Genomic DNA, 20,494 nt, shown 5'->3' with positions numbered 1-20,494 from the left:
TGCTCCGGGAAGGACCTCAGCGCTTCCAACTCTGGGCCCCAGCCGAAATCGGGTTCAGTGTGGGACGAGGGCAGACAGGACCATTGCCAGATCCCACCTTTCAGGAGAAAGCCTTCACCTTGGGCCGGTTGGTCGGAACCCAAACACCAGCCAGCACCAAAGGGGCGTCAGAAAAAGAGGCTGAGGGGGAGAAATGAATCCTAAGAACTGCCAGCTCCCCACCAGGGGCATCTACCTTTCCTTGCTCTGACGGTAAATTAAAAAGCAGAGTCAAGTTAATGATGAGCTGAATCATCTCTCCAAATATGTGCGTCACTTTGTAAATGTTAAGTCAGTTAACATTATATATATATATATATATTTCTACATATGTGCACTATATATATATTTCTACATATGTGCAATTCACAATATATATATTTCTACATATGTGCAATTCACAATATATATATATATATGTTTCTACATGTGTGCATTAGGTTAGGTCATTTCATTCTCACAGCAACCATATGAAACAGAAATCTTTATCTTTCCCATTCTGCAGATCTAAAAACTGAGGGCAGGAAGTTAGCTCACCTCAGGTCCCCCACTAGGAAGTGTTGCAAAGCCAGGAAAACAATTACATTAGGGCCCTGTGGAAGTTCACTTGAGAATCCTTGAAGCATGTATGAAGACAAGGGACTTGCCCATCTCACAGATAATGAAACTGAGGCAGGGCACAGAACACCCTGAGACATGGGAGGTGGTAAATAGCAGAACAAGGATCAGAACCCACCTGATTTCCTCCAAAGGTGGGTTCTCTGACAACCTCAGGTGTGTACAGAAGCTCAGAAAGATGTGCTGGGAGTAAGAAAAGGGAAGTGGGTCCTCCAGAGAGAAGAGGTATGTGGTACCTCCAGAGCTGTGAGATTTGGGGCATTATGAGTAGGAAACCCAGAGTCCTCACTTACACACTACCAAAACCCAGAAGACCCTCTCCTTCTTTCCCCTCTTCTCCCACTTTGAAAGGACCAGGGAGCAGGGTCTTCTGCTGCTTCTCTGCGATGGGGTGGAGGGGTAACTGAGCCATGAAGGTAACTGTTGGCTGATCAACTGAGGCTGAGTGAAGCCCAGAGAGCAGGACAGGATTTTCCCAAATACTGATTTCTTTAGAGCTCACCTTGTTCACTTCTGGAAGTGATTTAAAGGGTTTAAACAAGGGCAATTAGGTCACGTGCACTGCCCTGCCCAAGCGGTTTTGCCTGATATATGCAGTTATTTGAGTCCAAAGATTCTTTTCTCTTCTGTTATCCCAGTAAACCCTAAGAGATAACAGCAACTTCTTACTATGGACTGGGCACCATTGAAGCACTTTCCTGACATGTGTTGGATTCCTTTATCCTCACAATAGCGCTAGTCGATGATCCTATTGTTTTTCAGTGGAGAAATGAGCTTACAGAAGTTTGGGTGGCTTGTACAAGGTCACATGAACCCTCAGCTGGCCTCTGCAGAGGCCCTGAGCTGGTACTTGTGGATTCCTCTCAGAAAGGCTCTGCTGGAACCAGAGAGAGCTCAGAGGGGCTGCTGGGAAAGGGGAGGCCAAGGGCCACTAAGCCAAGGGTCAGAGGGGCCTCTCTGGCCTCTGTGACCCCCCAACCTGAGTGGGCATAGACTGAACACAAAGCTGTACCCCCAGGCTTAGAAGGTGAGGAATGCCCTCCCAATGCTCCCCAACTCCATTCCCTTAAAGGGACCTGTGATGCCAGCAAGCTCATCAATCTGTCAACCCATCCCCTTCCTTCCACTTCAACTTTTCACACCCTCACAGCCCCGGGATAAAGTCCTCACAAGTCTAACACTGGAAAAAAACCGTAGCGCCAGAGAGACACATTCGAGAATCCAACTCTATACAAGTTGTGTCTCTCTGCCTTTGCTGCACAGCAGGCATGTTGCAAAAGCAAGGGAAAGGCTTGCACAAGTCCAGGCGGTGGCGTCTTCCCAGGCGCAGTGGCCTGTCCCTGACTGTGGATGCCTAGCCTTCCAAGCTCCCTAAAACATTCCACCCCCTTCCTCACATGCCTATGTCAAAAAGCAAACATTTCAAACACCCCAGCGAGCTGAGGCCACGAAAGAAAGAGGCAGGCAGTGAATGCTTCTCAAAGTTTTGGAAAGCATTTCAAGTATGTGGTGCCAGGAGGCAGTCACTGGTGGCTCAGACCTAGTGTGTCCTGCTCACCTGGAGTCCAGTCCCCCAGCCGTCCCTGGCCTGTCTACCCCGAAGGCATAAACCCTCAGATCTCTACTTGTCCACTTCCACCACACTGGGAGTCAGGAGTGTACTGGGATGACACCAGCACACATTTCACGAGGTACCAAGTACAGGCTCGAAGATCCCAGCACATTTTCAAGAAACTTGGTTCTGCACATTAGTCAAGTATGGCTTTTCTTGGTGTCACTCTCCCCACCCACCTCAGGTTTGCAATTATCAATAAATTCTGATCAGGCCAATGTTGCCCAACACCCCATCCAACTTTTTGGATTTGGGGTGGGAAGAGGAGCGAGGAAACAAGCGCTCGGCCACCAGGGCTGTTTTTTGTTTTGTTTTGTTTTTTTTTAGGGGGACCTGGGAACTCTGCTCTTTGTGCTTTGAGTGCAGCTCACAAGCCTCTCCCAGGCCCAGAGGTCACCCCCAGGCAGTCTTGGGGTAGAGGGGAGGAGATAGACCCCGAAAGATTTATGAGCCAAGTGCCGAAGTTCCCAGGACCCTGCGTTTTCTTCCCTCCAACAACGGATCTTCATTTCTTGCCGGCAGGGAAGGGGAGCCAGGATAGTTGAGGGCCCATGACAGGAGCCCAGGCTAAGAAGGTAGGGAAAGTGCTGAGCTGCCCCCAAAGTCCTTACACTCACCTGGTCATGTTACAGATGAGAAGGCCCAGGCCAGGGAGGGAAAGTGGTTTGTTCCCACAGAAGACGTGGTCTTCTAACTCCTAGCCCAGTGCTCCAGCAATTGGAAGAGGCAAGTCACCACTGATTTTGGTGTTCATGGGGAAAGGCCACTTGAACCAGGGCGGGGAGGACCAGCTAGCCACAGACCCATGTCCAGCCCTGGGACCGAGGCTGGAGGTAGGCAGCACACCAGCAGTCCCTTCTCCCTGAAAGCGGTGAGACTGGGGCATCTCTCCAAGTCTTATAAGAAGCAGAGGCTACTCCAGCTGCAGCCTCTCGGGGCTGGGACCGGTTGGCATGTTCAGAGACCACAGGGTCTGTCAGGGTGGCCCATATCTCTCAAAAGGATCCCGTTTAGAGATACAGTCTACCCAGCCAAGGCCAGTCCAGGATGCAGGGTTAGCTTCCAGGGAAATGGTTTCTGCTGTGGTGGTCGGGTTGTCCACGTTTTTGCAGTATCTTTGAGACCCTCCGAGCTGTATCTTACTGGGTCAGGAAGGAACATGATTATCAGACATGCAAACTGCGTTCCTATGGACCACAGAGCCACCTCAGCCAGGGGGCCAGGCAGCCTGTGAGGGGCTTTCGGGTCTTTCCATCACCAACTTCCTTTCCCCTTTCCTGAAAGGCCCTGGGCCTCCCAAGGATCCAGTGGCCGTAGGAAGGGGCAGCGAATGGATCCTAGAAGCAGCCTGTGCCCGGTGCACAGTCTTTACCCCAGGCAGCAGATGTGCAGGGTGGCCACCGAGATGTGCAAGGCAGCCCGGGCAGTGCCTGGGCTCTGCGTTGCTCAAGGTGTTGAGCTGCAGGATCTTCCCTCTCCATGGGGAGCAAAAGACGCCCTGAGGCCCGTGCCAAGCCCCTAGGCCGCAGGTCTGCATTGGGGCTGTGAGGGCCAGGCTGAGCCAGCTCTGCGCTCAGCGCCCAGCACATGGGCAGTCTTCCGGCACCAATCCACACCTACCTCTGCTCCCAGGGCCTCAGACTGTGGTTGCCTTGGCGGGGTGGGTGGTCTGGGAGTGACCCAATGTGCCTAGCCTGATGCACCCTTCCACTCTGCCATCTGGATAAAGCCCCAAGCTGCCCACGTTCTCAGCAGAATGGAAGGGCCCCTCACCTTGGCCTCCACCTGATGGGGGGGAACCTTCTGAAGTTACCTACTCCAGTGATTGGTCCGCACTCAGCCGGGACTTCTTGAAGAAGCCTTCCCAAAGGTAGAAAATCTGGGGCGGTTTCAGAAGCAGCATGGGGGACTCTCACCCCACTCCCATTTCTCTTTCCTTTATTCTCAATGTGTCTCTCAGACATGGTCTGAGCTCCAAATCTTAAGAGGAGGACAAGCTTTCAGGGACGACTCTTTGAAATGTCTGAGGGAGGAGAAAACCGGCTAGAATACTCTCCTCTCCCGCGGCAAACACCATAAAGAGAACAGGAGTGAAATGAAACCAGAGTGCCAGAGCTGGGCAAAGAGCTGGGCAAGGAGCCGGGCTGCCTCTCTCTGCAGCTCAGAGAAGTGGTCTCTGCCCCCCCCCCCCCCATAGCTGACTGGTCCAGCTCACTCAACCAATACACTGTGGCCTGGGGGCCTGCTGAAAGTCCAGCACCAAGCACTGGGGCTCCCCGTTCCTGCGTATTATGAAAAGGAATAAAATGCAGCCTTTAAGTTTTAAGCACATGCCACCTCTGGGGCCACAGATTGGAAGAATCTGTGTCACACATATGGGGGAAATTATGCTGAAACTTCCCCCATTTCTATCTCAGCATAACAGAGACAAAATGCTATGTTTAAAACAACAACACAACACCCAGGTGACGTTTGACGCCACTGCATCAAGGAAAATCACCTTTTGGAAAATCATCCTCACCTGAAATGTTACCTTCACAAGGAACTTGGCCCTTAGCAAGGTACAGCTCACATGCTGGGGTGGGAAACATTCCCAATTTGGAGCTCTGGCCCCCAAATTCACACGCAGACACCAGCAGGGGAGTTGTGGGTTTCGGCCCGTGAAATAGATAACAAAGCCATTTCCCCTCAGCCGTGTTTCACAAAGGCTGCATTGCTATTAAAAATAAAAAAGACGAGATATCAAAATTGAAAAGAAAAATAATCTCCCTATTATTTAAAGTCCTGAAAAAGTTGATGAGTTTAGAACTCTAAAAGCACTCGAAATTATTTTTGAAGGGCAACGAGGTTTTACAATTTTTCACTGCAATAGGGTAAAAATTTAGAAATTAAATCAAGAAGGAAAGAGGTCTGAAATCCATTTCTGATCTGGCCACCCCCTGGGACGGTTGTTAAACACTACAGACTCAGTCCCCTTTGGACCTTCACTGGCCCAGTTCAAATTCTTCTCTGAAATACCATTAAAGTGGGTAAGGAAGTCCGCATTTTAGGAAATCCAGGGAAAGCAGGACTCCCCTTGGTTTGTAGTTAGCTAATGGAAAATGTTTTTCCTTCCCCTCCTAAATTGGGGATGGCTGGACATTCAGATGGAATGGCACTGTTTGTTTTGACAATTGGCATGTTTTTCTGCATTTAGCAAAATGTATTACAGCAAATGGCATTACGGCATGCAGTCCTTCAAGCAGGCACATCCAGGACTGAAAGTTTCTCCTTTGCCTCCACCATGGTGGGATTTGAATTAATCGAAAGCCTTTTCTGCCACGAACAAGACAATAGGGGAGTGTGCCCATTCCTCTGTGATCATCTGTGTATATATGTCTACACATTTACCCACCTGTGTAACAAAAATAATCAAAACAGGTGGATTTGCAAACGCACCTTGTTTTTTAAAAATGCGAGAACACAAACACAGTTTTTTGGGCAGAAAAACAACATGGGTTTATTTTAAGGTAAGTACAACAATTAAGACCACATAAGACAAACACAGGTGAAGTTTAGTTTTTTAGTTTTTTTTTTTCTTTTCGGAATGCTCAGGGCGGAATCTACTATACAAAACCATCACACTTTGTAAATAAAAAGTATCAGATACTTGACTTCTTTCTCTGCCAACAACAACAAAAAATAAATTATTTTCTTGTTTTGTAAAAGACCTACAACTGGGAAAAGAATTATATCTCATAATTGTACAGGGGGGAAGCCCCACATAGGTATTTTTGCATTTTCAATCTGGCAGTTAGAAATGGTTGGGCAAGATGAAAAATTATCCAGTGAACTCAACTTTAAATATTATATTAATGGCTCTGAACAACAACAACAAAAATAGCCTGATTACAAATCCACATATTTGTACAGCACGGTTAGAGAAATTTAAAATTACACATAGCACATACAAAATCTATAGAGACCCTCTACAGAGAGTCATTACTGGGTCGCTATGGGATTTGGTCCATAACTTAATTTTGGAAACCCCGAATGGAGCAGGGAGCACAGCCATCCTGGTAGGGGAGAGGGATTTTAAAAATCAATATTCATTTCGTTGGGCTGCCTCCCTTCACAGGGGCTTCTTGGGGGATCTCAGAAACGGGGCGGCGAATTAAAATTACCTGCAGCTTCCCAGAGGACTGAGGCTGGCGCGCGCGCGCTCTGCTCCCGGGTCTGAGAAAAAGCTGGTGGATGCGTTTGGTTCTTTTTGCGTCTCTGCAGCCTGACCGGTCTGAGAGGGTCGCGTCTGGGAGGCGAAGCCAGAGCGTCCGGGCCGCTCAGTATTTCGTGCAGTCGTAGGAATAGGGGGCGGCGTGGCGGTAGAGGGACGGCGTGGATCTGTAGGGCAGCTGACAGCTCGCGTTGCCGCTCACCTGGGGTTCTCCGAGGGTCGAGTTCTCAATCCCCAGCCGGTGAGAGTTGAACATCTCCCGGACGTTGGGGAAAGTCTGCTGCTGCGCCGCGAATGTGTGGCCGGGGATGTGGTTCAGGTCGCCGCTATGGTTGAGATACCAGGAGGCCGCCTGGGCCGCGGCGGCCCCGGGCTGCGGCGCGGGCTGGGGCTGGGGAGCCGGCGGCGGCGGCGGCGCCTGCGGGTGATGGTGGCCGTGATGCTGGTGGTGGTGGCCGGCGGCGGCGAGCGCGCCCTCCTGGCCGGCGGCGAGGTTGAGGGCGCTCAGGGGCGACGTGGGGCCGCTCGGGTGGTCCGAGAGGGCCTCGTCCAGCGCGGGAGGCACGCACATGTGAGCCGGCCGCTCGGCCCCGGTGTACAGGCTCATGGCCCGCATGCTGCACTGGTAGCCCCCGGCCGCCCCGGCCTCCAGGCCCTGAGCACACGTCTGCCCGTAGGCGGCGGGCGGCGCGGCGGCGTAGGGCAGCGCCAGCGGCGGCACCACCAGGCCCGCGCGCCCCGCCGCCGGGCTCAGCTCGCCGCCCGGTGGCGACGTTCGCAGCGTCATGATGTTCTCCACGCTGAAGCCCGGCAGCCCGTTGGGCGCGCCTGCGTGGGGCTCGGGCAGCGAGCCGTCGGGGGAGCCGGCGGGAGTGGAGGCCGCGCTGCGCGGGCTGCCCTGCAGCGCGCTCTCCGGGCTCAGCGTCTCCACCTTGGTGATGACCGGCAGCGCCGGCGACGCCGCCTCGCTCTTGATCACCACCTTCTTCTCGGCCTCCTTGGGGGCGTCCGCTAGGGGGGGCCCGGCGGGAGCGCCCTTGGCGGCTGCCGGGGGCGGCTCCTTGAGGTGGGCCCGCTCCTCCTTCTCCTTGGGCACGTCCTTCTTCTTGAAGCGCCGCCGGCGCCGCAGGAAGCTGCCGTTCTCGAACATGTTGTAGGAGTCCGGATCCAGGGTCCAGTAGCTGCCCTTGCCAGGTTTCTTGTCGTCCCGGGGCACCTTGACGAAGCATTCGTTGAGCGAGAGGTTGTGGCGGATGCTGTTCTGCCAGCCCTGCTTGTTCTCCCGGTAGAAGGGGAAGCGGTCCATGATGAACTGGTAGATGCCGTTGAGGGTGATCTTCTTCTCGGGCGCGTTCTGGATCGCCATGGTGATGAGCGCGATGTAGCTGTAGGGCGGCTTTACCAGGTCCTTGGGCGCCGCGGGTTGGTGGTGGTGGTAGGGCGCGTAGGAGCGGCCCATGCCCGCGCCGTACTGCTCTGGGTGGCCCGAGTAGACGCCCATGGGGCTGGCCATGCCGCCGTAGCTGCCCGCCGCCCGGTAGTAATTCTGCTCGCTCAAGTAGGGCACCACTCCCAGGGCGTTGGGGTCGGACACTGAGTAGCGCGCCTGCATGCTGCGTCCGAGACGGCTCGCCACCGCCTGCGCGCACGGACCGGGAGGCAGGCCCTGCGAGAGCGAGAGAGGAAGAGAGAGCGAGCGCGAGAGAGCGAACGAGAGAGGAAGGGCGCCGGTGGGGGGAGCCCCGGGCTCCTGGAAGCCTCGGTGGCGAGGTGGAGGAGGCGCCGGCGCTCGGCGCCCGCCTTCAGGCGGAGAAGGGGCGCTCGTTCTCAGCGGACCGGGCGGGTCAGCATCCTGGAGGGCGCGCCCCGCGCGAGCGCAGCGCCGGCCCCTGCTCGCTCGCTCGCTCTCAGGACCTGGAGGGTGGCAGCCCAGGCGGGCCGCCGGGGACGCAGCGGAGAAGCCGCACGCTCGGTGGACCAAGGCTGGGCCCCCGGTCGGTGCCAAGAGGGGGAAGGCGGCTCTCCAAGCCCCCCAGCAAATCGGTAGCCCTGAGGGTCAGCGAGACGGGGTCCAGACTGGTTGCCCTGCCGAGCCCGGAAAAAGAGGCAAAGTCCCTTTTAGGGATTGGGAAAAGTTTCAAAAGTCTTCTTGCTGAAAGCGAGTTTTTACTTTCCACCGGCCACGCCCCCTCCGGGAACTTTGGACCAATAACCTGGCAGCTGTGGGGAGTTGGCACCAATCAGGGCGAGGAGCGCCGGAATCCGTCGGCTCTAAGACCCAGCCGCGCAGAGCCAGACTTTAATGCAGCTCAGTCTTAACTTGAAAAGATTTTTTTCAAGGAAAGAGTTATATCTTATTAAATTTTATTTTATTATCACATTGTAGTTAATGGGCCCACGTGCCCAGAGCAAAAAGGAAAAAAGCGACGTTACTTTGCAGAAGAAAAGTTAGTTTGGAATATAAAATCGAATTGATTAATGTAGTCAAAATATCTCTCTCCCCAAAGACCTTGTAAGTAGCAAAGACCCTGGGACTATTTTTCTTATTAATGAATGATGAGGCGAATAATCAGATTTCCTAATTATCGGGGTCCAGGTGTAATGGATTCAACGCAAACGGACTGGATTGGCATGGAAGGGGCCTCCCCTGAACGTTGTCATTATTTAAGCAAATAATTAATAATCAACAAGGAATTTCCAGGTTCTGGGCCGTCAAAAATAACCTATAAAGGTTTTCGGGGTAAATTATAGAAACGGAATGCCCCTCACCCCCACCTGAGGAGGCGGGCCGCGGCGTCTATAGGGGAAAGGCGGAGCGGGAAAGGAGCCGTGCCTTGAGAATTTAATCCTCTAAATTCGCCGTGTATTCGGTAAATCACCCGCGTCGTCGTGAGCAGTTTTGTGGAATTTGGGGAAGACAGTAAAATAATTTTTTGCTCAATCCCCCCTTTCCCCCTCGCGTGTAGACGCCTGCAGCCCACCGACTCCAGCTTTGAAGCGTGGCTCCCTTTTCCGGGAAAGAAATCTCCCTTTGACCAAGCTGCCTCCCGCGCTCCCGAAAACCGGGAACAATGCAGCCACCCCGGGCCAGGCGGAGCCGGGGCGGAGGACGCGAGCGGCTTTCCGCGGGGGCTCGGCCCCACGACGCGCGTCCCCGGCGCAGGCTCCTGACCCTGGCCGGCGCCTGGAACACCCACCAGGGCGCAGTCCCTCCTCGCGCTCCCGGCAAAGCCCCCTTGGGGTTCTCCCAGCTGACTCGCTCTGTTCCAGTCTTGGTTGGTCGGTTGGGGTTGGATACGTTATTTGGGCACCGTGGCTCGGTGCGAGGACCGGGTAAGCGATTGCAAACAAACGGTTAAGACACCCCCGGAGATGATGTTATTCGGGATACGGACCTGAAGCGACTCGGGGTCCTTACCTTCCCAGCTTTCTCCTTCTCTCTAGGAATCCAGGAAAGTTTGTTTATTTGTGGACTGAGTATTTATTCCTGCTCCACCTCGAATAATTGGACCTCCCTATGCCCGCTTCCCCTGAAGGAGAGGGACCCCCACGAGCAGGGCTAAACGCTGGTCAGAATTCTTCTGGAAGTTGTCCGTCCGGTTGCGTAGGGAAGAAGACCAGATAAAACTTTTGTTTCAGGTTTCCTTTCCCCCCATAACGCTGCCATCAGTTGCTTATTACATTCCCAGGAAAAGGGGGTGAGAGAAATTTACCGTCACTCTTCAATTGGGGGAGATGAATAAAAGGAATTGGGGCCATCGCATTCCTTGTCAATACAAGAACAAAAGAAAAAACTATTTTTGTGCATTGTCTACGAATGGTATTACCTCATGATAATCAAAATCAAAGAGAATGTGCAAAACAGGTTCCTCTTACCTCAAATATTCTGCTTCTGAAACACACTATATTTTTTATGGCTGCTCTGAGTTCTTCTTCTAACTTGATTATTTTTTGGAACGAAATAAAATAAAGCCACCCAAGTCCTCAGCTCACAGGTGAATGGTCTGAGGTTCTCCCACCGCCCAACAGCCACCACGACTTTATTGTTTTTTAATACCTCTAGTACATTAACATCCATCAAAAAAAAAAAAAGAAACCTCTGGCAAAAAGTGCTTTTCTTCTGGAGTGCGTGACAGGCACTCTAAGTTCTGCTCACAATTTTACTGGAAACGCGCAAACTATTGATCAAGAAACACTCCTCAGAATATTATTTACTCTGCTTTTACGAGGTGCTTTAAAAAAGCTTTATCACAGAACAGGGTAAAACCCAAAATAGCTAAGGACCATGGAAAATAAATTCAAAAAGGTCAGTTTCTGCCTGAGTTTGCATTTAAAAGGGTGTCCAGGTTTAAACCAAAGTCATCTTAAAAGAACTGAGTTGAGTTGCCAAAATTATTACCCCCCCCAAAAAAAAGTGGGGGTAGGAGGAAAGAAATTCTTATAATCAAGACAGAAAAGGTGAGAGAGACATTTTCCTTTGCCCCTGGAATTAGGTTTCTTCTCCGCTCAGTAGGACTCCGGGAGAAATGTTTGTTCAGGTTATTAAAACAACACCTTCCACACACCTGGACTTTGCAAAAACCATATTTCCGATCTTTTCTTTAACCTGCCAGGATATTTTGGATTGGGGCATGGTAATTTCTTGCTTTCTTCCTTTCCTGACCTCATTGCCAGTGAGTCGAAAGCGGAATCGGGCCGGAGGTCCCTGTGTGCTTCTACAACAGTGAGCGATGATAAAAGGCAAAAGACATTCAAGTCACTCACGCCCCCGCCCCCCAACTCCCGACCCCTGTCTCCCCACCACCAGCAGCACCGCTTGCTTTCTCTCCTGGGTGCCACCGGCTCCTGCACCTGGAGGCGGCTCGGATGGCCCTGGGGTGTTGGCGCCATCTTCAGGCCAACAAGGATACTACTCTTAAAAGAAAAAAAAGACAGAAAGGACAGTTCTGGTTACAATGAAGGTACTGACACCTTATGGATACACCTTAGCATTGCACGGCAGGAATAAAGCCTTCAAAAATCTGTGAGAGAGAAGGTAAATAAACTGTGCGGTACGTCGTTCAAGAAAAACAACAACAACAACAACAACATTTTCCAAAGCTTTGCAATGTGTCAAGAACATGATCTGTTGGAAAACAGAAATGTCTTTGAAACTGCCAGGGGAGCAAGAAATCCTCTCTAGGGAGATTCTCTGGGGTTTTAGGCAAATAAAATCTGTGCCTCTTAGGTGGCTAGAAGTCTGGGTACTTTTTTTCCCCAGGGTTGTTGAACAAATTGCTCCTACGTGTCTTTCCCACGGCAGCTGTCTTTTTGCCCTACATGTGGCTCATGCCTGAAACTCATTTGCAGGGAATTCATCAGAAAAATGTACTGGATATGTATATGGCATTGGCTTTTAACAAGAGGGGGCTTTTAAACGCATTTGCACCTGCATCTGCTTTTGAGGCACAACAGAACTGAAAGAGGGGACACGTGAAAAGAGTTTTGTGTCTTCTCTCACTGTTTTCAACACATTTGGCCCTGTATCCTTCAAACATTTCCCTTCTAGGCTCAGGAGATGTCTTGGGTTTTAGGGAAAGGAACCAGGAATAAAAATAGTCCCAGACTTCCACAAGCTACTTTGGGTCTTATGAACCCTTGGTTTAAAGAGTCAATGCTGCTTCTTAAAAATCCATTGCAACCTGCTCCTAGCAGTTATCTTTTTCCGGGACAAAAAGTGTGTCCTTGATGAAAACTATATGAGCCCATTTTACTGAGCAAGACCTTTCCAAGGAGTTATTATGATATGGCACTGTTCACAAAGGGCAGTGTCACAAACAGGAAAGTAACAGGGGTGAGGACAGTTCTTGGTTAAAAGATTAAAGAAACTCAATCATTAAATGCAACACTTGATCCTGGATGGAGAACATTTTAAAAGGACAGGTTTGAGACTACCTAGGGAAATTTGAAAATGGAGTGCATATTAGATAATAATCTCGTATCAAGGTTAAAATTCTTGAGTGTGATAATTATATGTGGTCAAGTAAAAACATGTTCTTGTTTTTAGAAGGTACTTGTCAAAATATTTAGGGCTGATAGTCATCATCTCTGCCACTTTTAAAAGATTCAACCAAAGGTGTGTGTGTGTGTGTGTGTGTGTGTGTGTATGTGTGTGTGTGTGTGTGTGTGTGTGGTGTGTGTGTGTGAGAGAGAGATGTGGGCGGGGGAGGGAGGAACTGAGAAGGAGAGAGAAAGGTATCAAAAATCTAAGTAAAATGAAGACAATTGTTGTACCTATGCTATGTGAGTATTCATTGGGTACTATTCTTGCAATTTTTCGGTAAGTTTAAAATTTTTCAAAATTAAAAAACAAATTGGGAGAAAAAGGACCGTTGCTACTATGGAAATTTAAAAAAACGATGTGACACAAAACAAACATCTTTCCATGGAAGAAGTTGCAAACCCTAATGTGGTGGCCAAAGTCGGCCCCAGTGTCCCTCTCCTTGTGTTCTGGAAGTTTCTGAAAAACAATCAACAGCCATGGGCTTTATCACATTAAGTTGTGGTTGTTAAAGACAAAAAACCCAACACTGATTTTCTAAGGAGCTTATCTGCCTTATAATTCAAGTATCCCCACATTTAATACAATCAAAGATGCAAAAAAATCCAATAGAATACTGTAGATGTTTTCAAAACAGGATATTAAAAATATCCATGTTAAAAAAATATATCCATGTTTCTTCTTAAAGAGTTAATGACACGCTTCTCTGTGCTTCCCATTTCATACAAATCCTATATAGTTGCCCTTATCCATATTGCTATGTAATTGATTTGCTTACATGGTGCTATCAATCAGTTAAGGCTGGTATATGCACAGAAACAAACACAAGTCTGACTTAATCTTGAGCCAGCCGCAGCTCAGCGGGAGCTCTGCTCATTAAAGTCGCTCAGGAGCCTGAGTCTTCAAAGGCTAGCTCTCCTGTCATCTCTGAAGGGGCAAGAGAGGGAAATTCTGCCCTGGGAATTAAGTGTTCCAGCCTGGAAGTGACGTGTGTCACTTCCCTTCACAACCCATTGGCCAGAGCCGGTCACATGGGCCCAACACACTCAGGGGACAGGAAGTTCAGTCTTCCCTGTGCCCAGCTGACATTTGCTTAGCAGCCTATGTCTGCCACACACTACCTTTCTAGGATGGTAGAGACTTTGCCTTGTTTACCTTGGCAGTCCCGGTGCCTTGAATGTTACATTGGCACGTAATAGGTAAACAAGAAGTGTGTATTGAATGAATGCATGACTTTCCCAATATTTTCTTTCCTAATATATGAGAAAATGTAATGTGTACATACTGTGTACCAAGCACTGTGCTAGATATTCTGTGCATGACAACTCATTGAATCCTCTTTTGGGGTAGATACTACTAATATCACTGTTTAACAGGTGAGAAAACTGAGGTTTAGAGATTTTAAATAACTCACTCAAGTCTTGCAGCTACCAAATGATGGAATCAGAATATCTTAACCCATTACTTTGCTGTCTCTTTGAAATTAGGGTGAGGGTCTTGGAAATGAAAGGAGACTTGGAAAGTTAAAACAGAAACTTCTATATAAATAAAAAGTCCATATGGAAACTTACCTATTTATAATTTCCTAAGTATATATACATAGTCAATAGTGTATGCGTGAAGGCATGGCTTCTGAACACATGACTGAACATCTATGAAATTTTAGCTTTTTTTTTTTTTTTTTTTTTTTTGAAATTTTAGCTTTTTATATCACCAACTTGAAACCCTATAATTAACCCTGTGGGGTCACGGACTCATTCTCAGAGCCTATGAAAAGCGGGCTGCTCCCTGAGAGGGACAGACAGGACTTTGGATGTTGGACAAGGTCAGGGAGAGAAAGAGGTGAGGGGTTGACTTGTTTTTCACCAAATTTGCAGCTGGTGGGGTGGGTGCTCTGAGCCCCAGGAAATAAGCCAGGCTTTGAATCACAATCCAGAGACAGCGTCAGCCTGCGTGTGCCCCGTGTGCCCCACGGTGACTGCTGGATCTCCATCTGGATGGCAATGACTGTGGGCGGCACCAGCGGGAACTTTAAAGGACAGAATGAAATCAGCAGTGCAGAGGGGCTCCCTGGGGGATCAGATCATCGCCGCCACTGGCTGCTCTTCACTTTCAGGAATCCCAAGAAAACCAAGAACACTCCCCCACTCCCCCGCTGGCCCCTGACGTTTGCACCTGTGTGCTCTCACAGCCAGGACCCTTTGCAGGGCCTCTGTGTGTGCTGTGCCTTTCACCTGGGTCCCTCATCCTCAATTCCTTGCTGCCTTGCCACCTCCTCTGAGACCTACCCCAACCACCCACCTACTTTTCCCCTCCCTTCACACACCCCTCACATTGATCCATTTTCACCCTGTCTGATGTGATCCTGTCTGTTCCTGTTTATTGTCTGCCCCACCCCTGTACCAGGATACAAGCAGCAGGAAGGCAGGCACGGACCTGGTCTGCCTTGTGCACCCCACTGCACCCAGCACCCCCCTGCTCCGCTAGGCACAGGTTCCATGCTCTGGAATTATAAACCGAACAAATGGATGTCAGCTGGAGGCTTCAGAGACACCCCATCCCTACTGCCATAACCACAGGCCTGGTCCGCCATTTAGAGGTTCAAATCCAGAATTCAATTCAAACATGCACCAGCACTTATTTTAGGCAGAGGCTGTATGCGGAATGGGGACACATCGTCCAGGGTTCCCTGGCTCCCACATGGTGGCAGGTACAAGGCTGTCCTTGAAAAGGCTCGCAGGCTGACATTTTAATTTCAGCAAACACACAGAGAACTCTCACCCTGTGTCCAGGCATGGCTCTGGTAATGGGCGATAATCCTCACCAAGGTTGAGAGGCAGATGAAATCAGTGCTGTCATTTCATCTTACCGACCAAGGAAATGCAGCCCCCGAGAACTCCAGTGACTTGCCCAGACTCACCCACTGGTGAGCTGCAGACCTGGGAGCTCCTCCTTCCATCCCTGCTGTGGCCACCATACTGGGAGGGAGGGGCAGGCATGAGCAAGCTAAGATTCAGAAAGGGGAGGAAGAGGAGCATGGAAATCTCCTTGGAGAAATCGGCAATCAAGCTGGGCCTTGAGACCTGGGTAAAGAAAACTTTACCCACTCAAAACTTTACCTACCTACTTTTCTTTTTCCTTGACACTGCGGGTTGCCAGATGTAGCAAATAAAACATACAAATGCCCACATTGGGCATGGGACATATGTATTCATTGATTATCTGAAATCCAGATTTGACTGGGAATCTGGCAACCCTGAATTGGGGGGGGAAGAAGGTCTTCAAATATCTTTTTGGTTATTAGCTTATGAAGCATTCTTACGTTAAGTATTAGATGCAGCTCCAAACAACTACGAATTATTGAGGTTCAGACCTTAATCATAAGGAGCATACGGGAGAAAGTCTTCACTTGGCTCTGTCATTGTGCAGTGCCAGACGCAGGAGATACCAATGATTGATCACAGCTTGAAATATGGAAGAAATTATACTGATTTTAAATGAGCACGAGTGCCATACGTTATAAGGCTAAAAAATCCCGATAGTACAGAAGACGTTAAAACGAAAAGAGCATCTTCTTGCACCCCTCCCCCACTCACAGAGACCATTAACTCCTTTCACTGTTTTTTCTGGCAGTTACCCATGTTTCTGGAAAAAATAGGCTTTGCTGCTATTTCTTGTCTTGGTGACGATCTCTATGATCCTCTGCCTTCCTGCTCTGTGTTTAAAGATGGTAATACGTTTACTCAGAAAAAATTGGCTGGTTCCTGTGTGTGAGGTGGGGGTGGTGGGGTGAGGGGTGCATTGGAAAACATGACCCACATGGTTCCCTGTTGTGTAATTGGTGCACAGTGTGTATATTTTAAATTAGCACTTGGGTTCACCTGAGGATGCCAAAACCTCCCTCTGCCCCTGCACAGCTTCCCATGGAGTTTTTTTTCCCAGTTCCTCTGCAGGTTTCCTTTGCGCCTAAGTCATGCCTCCTCATTTTCACTGCTCTTCCTTCAACTTTCACGTATTTGTGGAGTCCCTGCTTTGTGAGAGGACTTTGTTGGTGCCACATCCTTCCCTCCTGCTAGTCCCCAGACTTAGATGGGGTGGGATTTTTGACCTGTGAAAATTGGGGGGGTGGGGAGGGCATTTCTGGGATGTGAAAAACATGAACAAAACCCGGAAGGAGGAGAAGGGCAGAGTTGAGTTGATAGGGATGTAGTCTGGCTGAGAGATAAGGCTGGGCAGGCAAGTTGGGGGGGGGAGGGGGGCAAGGCCTGAACTGTCCTTGCAGGTGAGAAGTTCACGCTTAGCCAGGTGGAGGCAGTGGGGAGCCACGAGGTCATGGCAGGAGGATGTACAAGTAGAATTCAGGAAATCAGGTGTGTGGGGGAGAAGAGGGCAAGAAAGGGAAAGCAGAGGAATAGGGGGGAGGAAGAGGAGGAGGAAGGAAAAGAAGGAGGTCGGAGGGGAGGCAGACCCAGGGAGGGGGCAGCGTGAGGAGGTAGGAGGCGGTTGTAGTCTGAGGCATGGTGAGACACCCTTGACCTGGGAGGTGGCGGCAGTGGGAATGGCAAGGCATCATTGTGACTCTTCAGGGACGTCCTTGTCGTGGCAAAGGACAGTCTCTCATGAAATGCTAGTAGTGCTGATGGATGGGCCTCGCCTAATCCCAGGATGGGAGAACACACATAGGTCAGAAGCAGAGCCGGTTGACACAGGGATACCTGAAGGTGCAAGGGCATTTTGTAGCTTCTCAGGAACCAGGCTTTGTTGTTATGAAAATTACTCACATTATTATTTTTTTCTTTTTAGCGAAAAGAGGTGTGTGTGTATATGTGCGTGTGATGCAGGGAGGAGTCAGAAAGCTGAAAGTTGAACGTGATGTATGATATTTTAAGCTCATACTTGTGAAATGCAGGGGCTGGAAGTGCTGGCGTTTCAGAAACATTCCGGGGGAGAGGTGTAGCTCTCAGTGCCCCAGCACCCTGGGTGAATCACTGGACCTCATTTCTCAACACTTGCCTTCTCCTGTTGATCTAACAGGGTCATTATGGAACAATGGACACTAACATCTCTAGCTGGGCAGGCACTGTGCCTTGACTTCCAGTATACCAGCCCACAAGGTTGTCTCACTGACTTAATGGAGGAAGCACTTCCCCACATTTTACAGAACAGGGAGCTGAAGCTCAGAGAGGTAGAGGTAATTACCCAAAGTCACACAGCTCAGAGCTCCACAGCCAAGCTTTTCACCTGTTTACCTTGTTCATTACGTTTCTTCTAGCCAGGTTCTAAAGGTGTTGTGAGACTTAATCAAGAAATGCCTATAACAAGCTTTAAAATCCTCATGTGAATTTGCACATGAATATTTATAGCTATTTTATGCATAATTGCCAAAACTTGGAAGCACAGACGATGTCCTTCAGTAGGTGAATGGGTAAATAAACTGTGGTACATCCAGACAATGAAATAGTATTCAGAGCTAAAAAGAAATGAGCTATAAAGCCATGACGAGACATGGAGGAAACTTAAAGGCATATGACTAAGTGAAAGAAGCCAATCTGAAAAGGCTCCATACTGTGTGATTTCATCTCTATGACATTCTGGAAAAGGCAAACTATGATGACAGTAGAAAGATCAGTGGTTGCTGAGGGGCGGGGATGAATAAGTGGAGAACAGAGGATTTTTAGGACAGTGAAACTCCTCTATATGACATCATGATGGTAGATCCACGTCATTATACATATCTCCAAACCCATAGAACGGACAACACCAAGCGTGAACCCTCATGTAAACTGTGGACTTTGGGCTCCCGTAACAAAAATACCATAGACTGAGTGACTTAGACAACAAACATTTTTTTCTCACAGTTTGGGAGGCTGGGAAGTCCAAAATCCAAGTGCCTGCAGATTAGGTGTCTGGTGAGGGCCCTCTTCCTAGTTCATAGACGGCTGGCTTCCTTCTCACAGTGTCCTCAAAGGTGGAAGGTGTGACGGAGCTCTGTGGAGTCCCTTGTAAAAAGGCCCCACTGTCATCACCGAATCACCTCCCACAGCCTTCCCCTCCTAGCACCATCACACCCGGGATTCGATTTCAACGTATGAATGTTGGGGGGACGTGAACCTTCAGTCCACGGTGATAATGATGCGTCCACGTAGATTCATCCATTGCAACGCAGGTACCACTGTGGTGGGGGAGGTTGTGTGTGGGAGAACAAGGATGTGAAGGAACTCTCTGTACCTTCCTCTAAGTTTTGCTATGAACCTAAAACTGCTTTAAACAATGAAGTCCATGTTTAAAAATTCTAAAGTGGGGCCGGCCCGGTGGCTCAGGCAGTTAGAGCTCCGTGATCCTAACTCCGAAGGCTGCCGGTCCGATTCCCACATGGGCCAGTGGGCTCTCAACCACAAGGTTGCCTGTTCAATTCCTGGAGTGCTCCACCTCCTACAACTAAGATTGAACACGGCACCTTAAGCTGAGCTGCCTCTGAGCTCCCAGATGGCTCAGTTGGTTGGATCGTGTCCTCTCAACCACAAGGTTGCCAGTTCAACTCCCGCAAGAGATGGTGGGCTGCTCCCCCTGCAACTAGCAATGGCAACTGGACCTGGAGCTGAGCTGTGCCCTCCACAACTAAGACTGAAAGGACAACAACTTGACTTGGAAAAAAGGCCTGGAAGTACACACTGTTCCCCTATAAAGTCCTGTTCCCCTTCCCTAATTAAAAAATAAATTCTAAAGTGACCAAATGCAAATTTACATATATGATCAAGTTTGAAGTATTTAGGTTAAAGTTCTAGAATATCTTTTTACAAGAGAGCCAGCTAATTTCTTCTAAGGCAGCTCTTTTGTAATTATTTATTCTTTTAAATGCCTGGGCTTTGTGGGGGCACTTCTAACTTGAAAACCTGGTGTAAAAAAGCTAAGTGGAATGTCCTTTCCTTCTGGCACCACCTGCCTTCTAAAATTGCCACTGGGGGAGATGGTCCCCGATGTCTCTTTACCATCCAAGGGACGTGCCAGGCTGGCCACTGGAGGGCCTTGGGCTATTTGGTTAGCAGCCTGGTCTCTGCTCTGAGCACAGCTGGCTAACAGTGAGTCCTGCACACATTTCCACCGCTGGGGCCAAGCCAACCTGCATAAAATACTTTCCACAGATTTATTGTGTTTTCCTGAAAGTGAGAAAGGGTACCCAACCTCTCTGAGAGATTTCATTTTATAACCTCCTATGATCCAAAGTAATGCTTTGTACTTCTTTTGCAAGCCTGGTAGAAGACAGGGCCACTTTCACGTAGCACTAAGGCCCCTTAATGTCTTAATGTACCAATCCTAGGTAATGGATACTACCTAGGCATGCAGAGTTGTGACCAGAAGCTACAGATTTGCAATTAAGCACACCAGAGTTATGTCATGCTCTGCCCTTTCCCAGCCCAGGCAAGGTTCTTCAACATCTTGAGTCTCTGTTTCCTCCTTTCTAGAATGCCAGTCACATTTGCCATCTAGGGGTGTTGTGGGGATCATATTTAGATATGACCTCTAAGGCACTTAGCCTGGAGTCTGGCACATGAGTAGCATTGTTTATTACTGTCATTAATTCTGTTCTATCTAATGAAAGCAAATGGCATAAGATCAGTTCTGTGAGACCTTGAATAAGTCACTGGAACACCTGGAAACTCATTTTCCGTACGTGGAAAGTAGGTATTAAAATGCTTTATGTATTTCCCAAGTTTGTTGTAAGGATTGTATGAAGTATTGGATATATAATTTTGAAAAGTAGCTACCACTTCATGAGTGCTTATGATGTGGTAGGCACATTGCTTCCGGGTATGCAGTCACTCCTAGGGAGTGATTACTAGTGGCTTGGTTACCCCCTCGTTTAGGGGGAAGGGATTTTCTTCCTAACGCGTGAAGGCACGTTACCCTCCTTGTTATCGCTCCCGCTAGACTGGAGCAAGGGGAGGCCATGAACTTGGTTGTCTATTCAGCT

General features: G+C 49.3%; 1 protein-coding gene across 1 annotated transcript; it reads right to left on the bottom strand.

Moving 5' to 3' along the window:
• Positions 1-5,753: 5,753 nt before the first annotated feature.
• On the bottom strand, positions 5,754-10,253 carry FOXC2 (forkhead box C2). Its single transcript, XM_081030930.1, has one exon. It carries the CDS (start codon positions 8,092-8,094, stop codon positions 6,589-6,591), a length of 1,506 nt encoding a protein of 501 aa, XP_080887056.1. The 5' UTR covers positions 8,095-10,253; the 3' UTR covers positions 5,754-6,588.
• Positions 10,254-20,494: the final 10,241 nt, after the last annotated feature.

The sequence above is a fragment of the Rhinolophus hipposideros genome (assembly GCF_964194185.1).
Source record: "Rhinolophus hipposideros genome assembly, chromosome: 21".
In the NCBI taxonomy this organism is placed as follows: Eukaryota; Metazoa; Chordata; class Mammalia; order Chiroptera; family Rhinolophidae; genus Rhinolophus; species Rhinolophus hipposideros.
This window is presented reverse-complemented; position numbering and strand designations above follow the sequence as displayed.

Excerpts from the sequence above, each read along its gene's own strand:
- FOXC2 (XM_081030930.1), bottom strand. The coding sequence starts at position 8,094 with ATGCAGGCGCGCTACTCAGTGTCCGACCCCAACGCCCTGGGAGTGGTG.